Below are 12523 nucleotides of genomic sequence, written 5' to 3' on the forward strand. Positions count from 1 at the left end.
AATTTACTCTAGTTCATGCAGGTCTCAGAGCCGTTAATCTGGCCACTACCGAAGGCACCAAATTCACTGTTGATATATTAAAATGAAAGAAAGAAAGAAAAAAGTGTTCCCATGCGGTGGAATTAGGGAATCTTACTAAATATTTTTTTAGTTAAACAATGGTTTGAGCAGAAGCTTGCATTAGCAGAAACAGCTTGGTTTAAGCCTGTAGAATCCTAGAGCTCCAGATATTTTGGAGGATTGCTATGTACTTCTAAGCGCTATTGCTCGACTTGGAAAACTAAACCACACAAATTTATACTTTTAACTGTTAGATTCCTTAATGAGGCAGATGTAAAAGCTTTTAAGCACTTGTATTCATAGAAGCATTACACTGAGTGAGATCTTGCAATTAAACTTCTACACAACAACCAGGGGCGAAAAACTACTGACATATGGATCATGACCAGAGATAAAATTTCAACATAAAACTAAATCTAGCAAGCATTTTAATAGTCATTCACTCCCCATTCCTCCTAACTCACGTATGGTTATCTGATCAACAAAGATACAATACAACAAAGATACAATTTTAAAGGAACTCTACCATCTAATGTCTGTCAGCACTGACACTTCCAGACACTGGTCCAAAAAAAGGTTTGAGGACAAGACCTAATGAACAAGCTTTCTAAAATGGGAACAATTTTCCCTTTAAAATTTCTCATGATTTGTATGAAGAGGAACAAAAAGTTTCTACTGACTTTTTGCCAGCTTTAGGTCTTGTGGCCAAAAAGTCCAAATTAAAATAAAAATTTGGCACCCTCTTAGTCCTCAATCTTTATTACTGCTTCCTCATTTAAAAAAATTGATTTTACAAGCCAAGCTGTAAAGAGAAGCTACTATGTATGCAGCAAGCTTAGTATCATCACTTTTATACCTCATACTTGAGATTATCAGTAATAGAAGTGTAAGTGATCCCAATATTTAGGAGATCCCAAAGGAACCATGGGCTCTGAAATGGTAGATTACCACAAATCTATTTTTAACTTTGAGTAATCTGGGATATAAAAATTATACTAAAAGTTACAAATCAGAAACGAGAATAGCACCTTTCACTTCTAGGTCATCAGTGCAAATTCATTCCAGGTTAGCAGTGACCAAAAGTAGTTAGCATCAGAAGACTGTTTGGTGGCCTATGATACCTGAATTGTGCTCATTTGTCTTTTCAGTTTCCAAGGGACTTAAGTTCACATCATAAAACCCTTCACCACCCAATTGGCACCCTTGTTGGTAACAGCAGAGAAACTAAGATATGAGTCGATATTGAGACACAAGTCCCCTGTTAATCTACAGAATAACTATAGCATGGGAAGAAACTATATCAGTCGTCAGTGTTGTCAAGCCACCAACATTCCCCAACATTAGAATTCACAAACCTGCCCTTCCACCCCAGACAACTAGCTGATTAAACTTCTTTCTCACACCCCTAGTTAAATCATTTGAAGCTTAGCCTGGTATTTAAAGTTTCAGAAGGGCACAGGAAGTAAGCTCAAAGTACTTAATTCAATTTGTTTCAAGAACTGCAGTGCATTGTACTCTGATCTACAAGCAGAGAGGCAACTTCCCGTCTAAGGAGATACTATAGCTTTAAACTTTGTATTTTTCAGGAAAAACAAACATTTCGGGACTACAAACAAATTACACACATCCCCACAGTTTCAAAATATGCCAAGATAATATTTATTAACACAGCAGGACTTACAGATCACAAAAGATAGTGATACATAAGAGCTCTTAAAGGAGTCATTAGAATAAAGCATGCAGGTCAGTATTTGCAGAAGAGATATCAAAGCAGATTCGAGAAGGCACATTCACACAGGAAATGTTTAGTTGAAATAAGACATTAGAAAAGCAGCAAAAAACCTGATGTGAATTAAAATACACAGATTTCCAATAATGCTGAAGAAAAGATACTTTACAGGTTTGCAAGTGCAGCAAATTGGATAACCCTCTGAGGATATTATGAGCAAGGGAAGGCTCTTGCTGCAACACTGAACTTGAAACAAATCAGATGCATGCATATAACATGACTAAACACTAACTAAAATGCTTTAGTGTTGGAGAAAAGGTTAAATTTGGTATAAAAGAAGGTGCCTGGTTGAAATTAACAACATGCAGCAAGTGCTCAAAGGGTTATACCAAGTATATGCAAGAGAAATGCAACATTAGTATAGTTTACCTTCCACACCAAGAATTATAGCAAAGTTTAAAGAGACAGTATCCCCTTTAGAGACAGTTCGGAAAGTTATCTCCCCCCCCCCCCCCCCAAAAAAAAACAACAAACAAACCCTATAGCAATTCAAATAGAAGTGAGTGTTTTCTACCCTTCCCCGTGCCTACAATCAATCTGTATCACGTGGACAAGGACCCTTGTATTGCTGTGCTAGAATTAGAAGAGTCAAATACAATGCTTTACAGAGCCCCACCTAAAGCTATTCTTCATTTAAGACATTTACACAGCCCGGGCAGACAACAAAAATGGTTCCCAATGGCTAGTCAGCCATCTCTCTGTAACAAGGACTACAAAGGGATACTGTCCCTTTCTGACATTAAATATACAGATCAAAGGAAGTGAAAAAAAATCTGCTTTTTAAATTATGTAAACTGAAAAAAAAGATTTGAACATCACCGGTTCATAGCTTGAAATGTATCGAACATACATAAAGAAACACGTGAGCACAAAGGGTTATTTTAACAAATATAGTTCAGAGCAAGCTTGATTACGAGACTGAAACAGGAAGGAGGTAGCGTAAAACTCCCCTTGTGAAAATATCTAATTTGGCACCATGAAAGAATACAGACTTTGTTTTAAGTTTCAGAAAAATAGCTTCTAATTAGTACTTCAAAATTCAAATTTTTAGCATCAAGCACATGATGAGCTAATCCTTTAAAACAAAACAAAAAACCCCCAAATACCCTTTCCTGCCACAAATTGCAGTTATCAATTACTGGTTGTTGTGGCCAATGAAGCTCAGATGTAGGAGAAGAGCTACATAAAATCAAGCTATCACCAAAAGAGGCTAGAAAAATATTAGGAAAAAGTGCTTTCAAAACCAAAGTCAACACTCAAGACACACTGTAGGTGCTACCTTTTTGACAGCCCACTGAACTTGGAATTTTACCAAGTCATAATATGAAAATTAAACATCTTTGCTAATAAAATTATTCCTGAAATTTTATACCCTGTTAAAGAGTATCTTCCATGCTTAAGATGCCAACTTCATTTTCTCTCCCTTACTTAAAAATATCATATAATGCAAAATTACAGTACTGTATATTTTTTGACCAGATCTGCAAAAATGGAAGAAATATTTCATATGGAAATAACCAATTCTTGCAGCAATAGCTTTTACATTTACAGTTTGTGTGCCCCGCAATTCAAAAAAGCCTTTGACTGCATAATACTTGTCACTAGAATACAGTAATATTTCCCATATTATTAAAGGCCACAAAACATTTAACTACATCTTATTCTCTATGTACATATAAAAAGAAAAAACAGGACACTTGGGAAATCTGTTTTATGATATGCAATAAGATTGGAAATACTTAGTTCATATTCTCTTAGGAGTGCTTTCATTAAGAGAAATTAAAAAGGGGGTAACCTAACAAGGAAAAAGTAAGACTCGCTTGGTTTTAAATTTAGCTCCAAAAGTGATTACCATGCGAGCATGTACAGGCTCTTTGCATGATTACTTCCAGGAATGGTATTAACTCTAAAAACTAATTGTATTCCAGTTACAGTAAAACTGTATTTAATACCTTCATTTCCAGTACTGCAGAGCTCTGGCTAAGTAAATGCATCCCTGCTTTGAAGGGAATATATACTAGTGTCATTGGGTAGAAAGGTTTTCATTAACAGCACAAATTAGTGTTCCACCTATATTTTCAGAAGCACAGAGTGGGTCAAGTCCTCCAGCCAGGTGCTTAGCTGAAACCAAAAGACTAAAGTGAGGCTTTCAATACCACTGATCTAGCTCATACAAATGGAATGACATTGTTTGCGTTAGAAGAGCTTCCATTTGAATCCCTGCTAATGGGCAACAGTCCTACAACGTGATCAAACCTCAAAAATAAATCAGTATTGATTTTAAACTACCCAATCTATTTATAGCTATCTAAAACAATGAACGACAGCACTGCCCTGCTAAGGGACTGGTAGCTAGCAGGTAGACAGGTTTAGAAGCCTTTCGCAACTGAAAGACTAGTGCATAATACTGTAATTTAGCACACAGAGTAACATTATCGAAATCTCCATCACCTACATTACCAGAGCAATCTAACCAATTCCTCACCTGCTGCTGGCGGATGCTGGCCACTAACTGTTGGCAAATCCAAAGAGCTATCAGACATGACATGCTTAAGATCTCCTCCCACATCAGCCAGTTTCATGTCAAACTGAACAGAGAGCGCATCTTCAGAATCCTCCTTGCCGACGCTGCTGCCCCCAATGGAGGGGAGATCCAGAGACTTGACAGAAGCAGAGTCTTCTTTGGCCTGCTTGAAAGCTGCCACTTTGTCTACCAGGGATTTATCCATGTTGCTACACATGGAAGAAAACTTGTTAGAATGGAAGTCGGAAAAGTCGTCGTCACTTTTCACTGAAGGGGTGCTGTCTTTCAGTTCCTCAACACCTGTTCCAGAGCCCTCCAGAGAAAGCTGTTTAAAGATATCATATTTGGTGGGAGCAACAGCGGCAGAATTCTGCCCACTTTTCATTGCACTGAGAGAGGAGACAGCTGGAGGAACAGGATTGGCCTCTTGCTTAACAGCTTTGTATTTGTCATCCATTTTTTGTTCAGAAAAGACACTGCTATTATTGAAAGCCATAAAATCTGCAAAGTCATCTTGTCCCCAGACTGATATACAATTAGACAATCCCCCGAAAAGGTTGAATTCTCCAAAGTCGTCAGCCAAGCTCAAGCTTTTACCGGGTGCTGGTGCAGGGACAGCAGCAGATGCTGGAGGTGGTGGTGCAGGGAACGAGGTTGATTTTGATGAACTAAATGCAGCTGGAAGTGAAAGTCGTTTGTTCTCTCCAGTGGAGGAAAAGAGATCTATGTCTGCCAGATTCAGAGAGGTTTTTGCTTGTGTCTGTTGCTTTAACTGTGCAGTTAGAGAGGGGAAGGGTGCAGGGAAAGTTTTCTCTTTTGTAGGTGGGTCTAGTGGTGAGATGCTGTCAGCGGTTTTAAAATCTGTGAAACCGTCATCGGTTCCTGCAGATTTGAATTCTGCAAAGCTATCTCCTGAAGGGGAGAGGGAAAAAAATCAGAACAATAAGTAGAATCTTGAAATGAGAACAAGTATGTCATATTCATACCATGCATCAAACAAATGATTTCATGCAATGTCAAAATATTTTTATGCAAACCTATTTAATTTGCCAGCTACGGGTGTATGTTAAAAAAACAAAACTAGGCTTCTATGCAATTTTGGTGAGGTCTCCAATTATTATTCCAAAAATTTATAAATCCTTAAAGTAGCCTCAAACCATATCAAACTCAGCTTAGAAAAAGTTCAATATCAACACATTCTTATGAGCGACAAACTTAGGTGGTGTTCAGTACTGTATGTTGTTTGAATACTGGACAGATCCTTTCCCCTTCCCACGTACCTCATACTTGTCGCTGCCAAGAATTAAATTTGGAATTTCACTTGTGCCAGCGTTTGTATTTGCCCTGTTATCAATGCCAGAAATATGGCACAACTATTGCCAAAATCTTCTCTGACCTTCTCTCCACCTCCCTACCCCAAGTCCACACTGTCAATTTCGAAGTCAGAGCAGTGGCACATGGTTTTCTCACAGGATGGCTGCAGGAAGCCAGAATGAAAGCAGCACTGACAGGCTGAAAGGGGAGTATAGAGGGAACAGACTGATCGCCAGAAGCACCTGGCTTCAGAGAGCAGACAGTGACTTTTTTTTTTTAAAAAAAAAAAAAGCTTTTATTTATTATTACGTCAAAAGAAGGCTCAAGGCATAACAGGACTTTACCAGAGCGTGTGTGATGGAAAACACAACTAACAGGAAGAAATGCACCAAAATGCCAGTCCAACAAAGATGGCATAGCCATCATCTTAACTAGTCACCTTGCATCATTTTAAACCCTCCTTTCAAAAGTCTACCCTTTTCTGTTTCTATCAAGTGCAAAGAGAGTCAAGCATCCAGAACTTTACAAAACTTAATCTAGTCACCTTCATGACATTCCAGCTTCTGTTAAGACTGATAACTGCAACTCAAAGTCAAAACTGAACTTGAACCCCATCAGACTAAAACATACAGAGCTGGCTGGCATGTAACTTGTAACAAAAGCATCAATCAAGAACTTATTTGGATTTTAAAAGGACATAGTCAAGGCATTTCTTACAGCGTTTATGTTGTCTTTCTTACTGATTATCAAAACACCTTAGCATGGCCACCAGGGAGAGGGAAGGGAAATTTGTCACAGGCCCCCTGTTTGAGAGGGCCCCCAAACCTGTGGAATCTGAGTAAATGGCATTGTGTCTTGTACAGGGATTCCACTCACTCAAAATTTGGCCCGGGTGCCACTCCATTAGTGGAGAGGAGGCCAGACCAACCCTGAGTGATGCTGTGACCCTATGCGCCAGGTCACAAACCATAGAGCAGGGAAGCAGGCCCAGCCCCGACAGTACAGTAGCCACCGCTGTGGGGTGAGTGCAGGGCAGGCTAGTTCTACCCTCCCTACCACCCAGGTCCTCACTTTTGGAGCGGGGGAGCTCAATTTCAGATTTTTCCCCAAGTCTCCAAAACTTCTACGTGGCCCTGTACCTTAGAAGCCCAGAACAAATCTGTTCCCTTGCTAAAATATCCCCCTTCCATCACATCCACTCACACTGCTTATTGTGCAATGGCCCATGACTAGAACTGTTAACACCATTTTTTGGAGTTAGGTAGGGAGCAGTTCTTCTGAAGAAAGTAGGCAGAAGTATATAAGCTTTGCAAAAAGGCATAAGAAAAAAAAGTCAGATTTGGAATCAAAATATGATGTTGTTCCTTTTGTTTTGTTACTGGAGCTATTTGTAACTGCTTCCAGGTTTGAGAAGGGTCAGAAATACAGTGCAGCTTCTCTTTCCTAATGCAATCAATATCTTTACTCCTTAATGCAAGACTGGTTTGGGGATTAAACACAAATAATCACTGAAGGACCTGAACTTGCGAAGTGCCGAGCGACCTGACCTCCTAGTAAATTTGAAGGTGATCAGCATCTCGAATTGGACCCAAAAAGAGAATCATAGAATCATAGAATAGCAGGGTTGGAACATTCATTGCCTCAACACAGTGTTGTAGAATAGTTGTGTTAGGGAGCCTATAGATTAATAACTCACACATTATCCTTCTACACTGAGAGAATTATTCATAAATGTAAAAATCTTCAGTTTTCAGATCACACCTTAAATATAAAATATGTAAGGCCTTTCGTTTTCAGTTTTTACCAATTTTTACTGAAAAATTCCTGGGTTTACCCAGCTGCTATTCAGTATTTATCAATTTTCACCCAAATGTCGAACCACTCCAGTACACAAAAATACTGATTATGTTAAGAAAATCCAATCCATTACATTAGGTAGATGTATTTTATTTTAACAACAAACTAAACTAAGTGTAAATGTGAGGCTGTTCGTTAAAATAAGGCCATATAGTGGAACATACACACACCTATCCGCATGCATATGTGGATGCATTGTTAATGTACAAATCATGAAATGAACCACAGTATTAAACTGCTTTTACTTTCAATACCTTTCCATTTCTCTATTTGTTGCTTTTTTTTCCTGTCCTCTTATCCCACAACGTTAATCCTGATATTAACCCAGAATTCCCACCACCACACACACAGATTTTCACCCATTTTTTAGTCTTTGTAATAAACACTGATAAATTGCAGGAAATTTGAAATAAAATAAAAACTGGAAAGGAAGGGCCTTGAAAATAATACAGTTTAAGTGACTACAGTTTAAATCGTAAAGACGCACATTTTCCCTACATAGAGGAATTCAAAAGTTCTCTTTTCTAGAAAGACAATGTTTGTGTATAAAAGAAGAAGTTTTTACCCAAACACTTTACAGCATAGAAAATGCAGCTTAAGCATAAAGACAGACAATTTATTCTACAGTACATATCTGTCACCTCACAAATATGGGGAAATCGAAGTATAATTTGTTTGTTAAATTTATGATGTTAAACCCATTCACCAGCATGATATATTTGCAGACATGCTACTTGTTATAAAATATGCCTCAACTACTTAAACAACAAATGTCCAGTACTGCACATACCCAGATTTAATTCGATTCATATTTTACAAATACACCATTAAGATTCAAGTCACTTTCACAAATGTCAGGTTTCAGAGTAGCAGCCGTGTTAGTCTGTATTCGCAAAAAGAAAAGGAGTACTACCGGCACCTTAGAGACTAACCAATTTATTGGAGCATAAGCTTTCTTGAGCTACAGCATCCGATGAAGTGAGCTGTAGCTCACGAAAGCTGATGCTCAAATAAATTGATTAGTCTCTAAGGTGCCACTAGTACTCCTTTTCTTTTCACAAAAGTGATAATTTTAAACTAAATTTAAGATATGGAAAGATTTGAGAGAACATTAGTTACAATTATAATAGGTGGACGTGATCATCACTTGAAGTATGATGCGAGCTAAAAAAAATTTCCTCAATTCACCTGGTCCAACCATATGTTTTAGATGCTGCTTTAAAAAAAATACAAAGAATTTTGTGAAACTGACAGTCATTAACCAAAATTAAAACATCACAGCAAACTAAACTTACTGATGAACTATAAACTTTTCCATTAGAAATGTAAGCTGGTAAAAGGGTTAACAATGGTGAAAGCTGGTCAGTTTACAAATCCAGAAGCAACTTTTCTCTTTCCTTGCAAGCAATAGACAGCTGCAAGTCGAATGAAATACTCATAACAGTAATTTAAATGCCTGAAACTGGAAAGGTACTGGGCACACACTAACTCCACAGATCATCACAGGAGTTTCAGATGCTCATGCCCTTACTGTGTAACTTAGTAAAACTAAGGAGATTTTGGCACAATTGTCTCTGTATGTAGTGAACAGATTCTTGATAATTTCTGCTTACAAGTACAGTGAAACATATTGGTAGGGTGGCAATACAGCAGCATTTCCACCGCTGTTAAATTAGCGATACATTTATCCTGTGCTCTGATTACTGATATATGAAGCCAATGGAGTTGCAGAGGGTTCTTCTTTCCCATCAGATTAAAAGGTGACAGTACTGTTTATGTTATGTAAATATATATATTATGTATAGATGGCCTGTTCAGGAAAGAGCTTAGGCAGTTTTCACTTACTGCAATTACATAGTAATAGTATTTCAGAGGATAACTAACATTTATTTTCACATATTCCCACAAATAAAATTGATTGAGGGCAAACTCTAGGCCAGTGATACTCAGACCTCAGTGGTTCAGGAGCCAAATTAGCGATCAACATCACCCAAAAAAGCCACAGTAGTGTGAATTCATTGTTTCATTTGCAATTATATATTCATATTTAAACAGTATGGCAGGGGAAATATTCAGGGTATATATACTTACAATATATATTATTCTCACAGCAAAATGATTGACCAAGTATTATTTTATCAACTACAATTGGTTAATAACATAGTAAAAGCATCCTGATTGGTTAATAATTAAATCACACAGTGTTTTAATATCACCTGTGGCAAAGAGCTGAAGGAAACACATTAAAGAGCTACTTGCAGCTTGCAAGCATCAGTCTGAGTATCACTGCTCTACGCTAAATGAGTAGCACTTTATTATTGTGGTACTGTATACCAAAAGCAATACATGGCTTGAGCTGTACCATAAGAACAGAAAGCTTCCACAGAAATCACCATTTGCCCTGAAATGCTGCATTGCACACCTTTATGAGGATGTACAGTTCCTCACTTTTAAAGCAAGTCTACAGGAGAGATGACAAAAACCTACCAAAAAGTGATTCCAAAATTGCACCCACATACACCTCCAAAGCAGGGACCAATCTTTCCATAAAAAACACATGACATTGTGGACTATGTGTCAATGATAAATTTTATGATATTCTCAAGATACTTTTGGCTCATTTGTGGTGCTGTAGGGGCTTTATCCTAAAATTCTAGCAGTGGGAATTCTGCAGTTCATGCAGGACCCTAAAAAAAGCATGCAACGTACTGAAAGAGCCTAACCCCCTCTCCCCCCCCACTTTTGTAAAATCAAATTCTTACCTAAGTATTTACTCTCTGGTGGTTGTTCTAACTCTCGGAAAGCACTGTATTTGTCTCCATAATCTACCATGCATGAAACAAAAAAAGGTAATTTCCATTAAGATATTGTGAAATTAGGCTACAATCAGCTGTGGTACAGATTAGATTGGCACAGATACAATCATCTTGCACTCTAAACATTTCATATTAATATTTTACCAATGTCACAGGCACTACTGAAGTATGAAAAACTAAATGTTAAATTACACATTGTGTTAACAATTAAACAGTTTTTGTTTACCTCCAAACATAGCTGCACTTTCAGAAGGCTTTTCAACTGCAATTCCTTTAAACACAGCATATTTATCCGTTGAGGAAGGTGTTTTAGTGCCAGGGAGTGGAATCAGCAAAGAAGGAACACTGAACGAACAAACAAACAAGAAAAGGAAAAAGCTCCTAAGCAATCTAATTTCTTCCATTATTTAAAGCAAGCAGGATATTAGGAAGTGAAACAGCAACTTCTTAGCTTCTGTCTAAATTGTGTGTATTAACTCAAATGTGCTCTATCAAACATATGATAAAGTACTTATTTTACTTCTGCACTTTTAAAAGAGTTTTATGACGTACGCTACATTCATAAAAAGAAAAGGAGTACTTGTGGCACCTTAGAGACTAACCAATTTATTAGAGCATAAGCTTTCGTGAGCTACAGCTCACTTCCTCAGATGCATATCGTGGAAACTGCAGCAGGCTTTATATATACACAGAGAATATGAAACAATACCTATTCCCACCCCACTGTCCTGCTGGTAATAGCTTATCTAAAGTGATCATCAGGTGGGCCATTTCCAGCACAAATCCAGGTTTTCTCACCCTCCACCCCCCGACACAAATTCACTCTCCTGCTGGTGATAGCCCATCCAAAGTGACAACTCTTTACACAATGTGCATGACAATCAAGTTGGGCTATTTCCTGCACAAATCCAGGTTTTCTCACATCCCCCCCACCCCCATACACACACAAACTCACTCTCCTGCTGGTAATAGCTCATCCAAACTGACCACTCTTCAAGTTAAAATCCAAGTTAAACCAGAACATCTGGGGGGAAGGGGGGGAGGAAAAAACAAGAGGAAACAGGCTACCCTGCATAATAACTTAGCCACTCCAAGTCTCTATTTAAGCCTAAATTAATAGTATCCAATTTGCAAATGAATTCCAATTCAGCAGTTTCTCGCTGGAGTCTGGATTTGAAGTTTTTTTGTTTTAAGATAGCAACCTTCATGTCTGTGATCGCGTGACCAGAGAGATTGAAGTGTTCTCCGACTGGTTTATGAATGTTATAATTCTTGACATCTGATTTGTGTCCATTTATTCTTTTACGTAGAGACTGTCCAGTTGGACCAATGTACATGGCAGAGGGGCATTGCTGGCACATGATGGCATATATCACATTGGTGGATGTACAGGTGAACGAGCCTCTGATAGTGTGGCTGATGTTATTAGGCCCTGTGATGGTGTCCCCTGAATAGATATGTGGGCACAATTGGCAACGGGCTTTGTTGCAAGGATAAGTTCCTGGGTTAGTGGTTCTGTTGTGTGGTATGTGGTTGTTGGTGAGTATTTGCTTCAGGTTGCGGGGCTGTCTGTAGGCAAGGACTGGCCTGTCTCCCAAGATTTGTGAGAGTGTTGGGTCATCCTTTAGGATAGGTTGTAGATCCTTAATAATGCGTTGGAGGGGATTTAGTTGGGGGCTGAAGGTGACGGCTAGTGGCGTTCTGTTATTTTCTTTGTTAGGCCTGTCCTGTAGTAGGTAACTTCTGGGAACTCTTCTGGCTCTATCAATCTGTTTCTTTACTTCTGCAGGTGGGTATTGTAGTTGTAAGAAAGCTTGACAGAGATCTTGTAGGTGTTTGTCTCTGTCTGAGGGGTTGGAGCAAATGCGGTTGTATCGCAGAGCTTGGCTGTAGACGATGGATCGTGTGGTGTGGTCAGGGTGAAAGCTGGAGGCATGCAGGTAGGAATAGCGGTCAGTAGGTTTCCGGTATAGGGTGGTGTTTATGTGACCATTGTTTATTAGCACTGTAGTGTCCAGGAAGTGGATCTCTTGTGTGGACTGGACCAGGCTGAGGTTGGTGGTGGGATGGAAATTGTTGAAATCATGGTGGAATTCCTCAAGGGCTTCTTTTCCATGGGTCCAGATGATGAAGATGTCATCAATATAGCGCAAGTAGAGTAGG

General features: G+C 38.6%; 1 protein-coding gene across 12 annotated transcripts in view; it reads right to left on the reverse strand.

Moving 5' to 3' along the window:
* Positions 1-12523, reverse strand: part of SYNRG (synergin gamma) — a 134874-nt gene that overhangs the window by 83099 nt on the left and 39252 nt on the right. For all 12 annotated transcript variants that reach the window (XM_073315614.2, XM_073315621.2, XM_073315617.2 and 9 more), the window contains 3 exons: positions 10587-10705; positions 10307-10369; positions 4335-5285 (listed from right to left, as the gene is read on the reverse strand). In XM_073315614.2, coding sequence (XP_073171715.2) covers positions 4335-5285; positions 10307-10369; positions 10587-10705 — 1133 coding nt within the window. The remainder of the gene's footprint in view (positions 1-4334; positions 5286-10306; positions 10370-10586; positions 10706-12523) is intronic.

The sequence above is a fragment of the Lepidochelys kempii genome, chromosome 17 (genome assembly GCF_965140285.1).
Source record: "Lepidochelys kempii isolate rLepKem1 chromosome 17, rLepKem1.hap1, whole genome shotgun sequence".
In the NCBI taxonomy this organism is placed as follows: Eukaryota; Metazoa; Chordata; order Testudines; family Cheloniidae; genus Lepidochelys; species Lepidochelys kempii.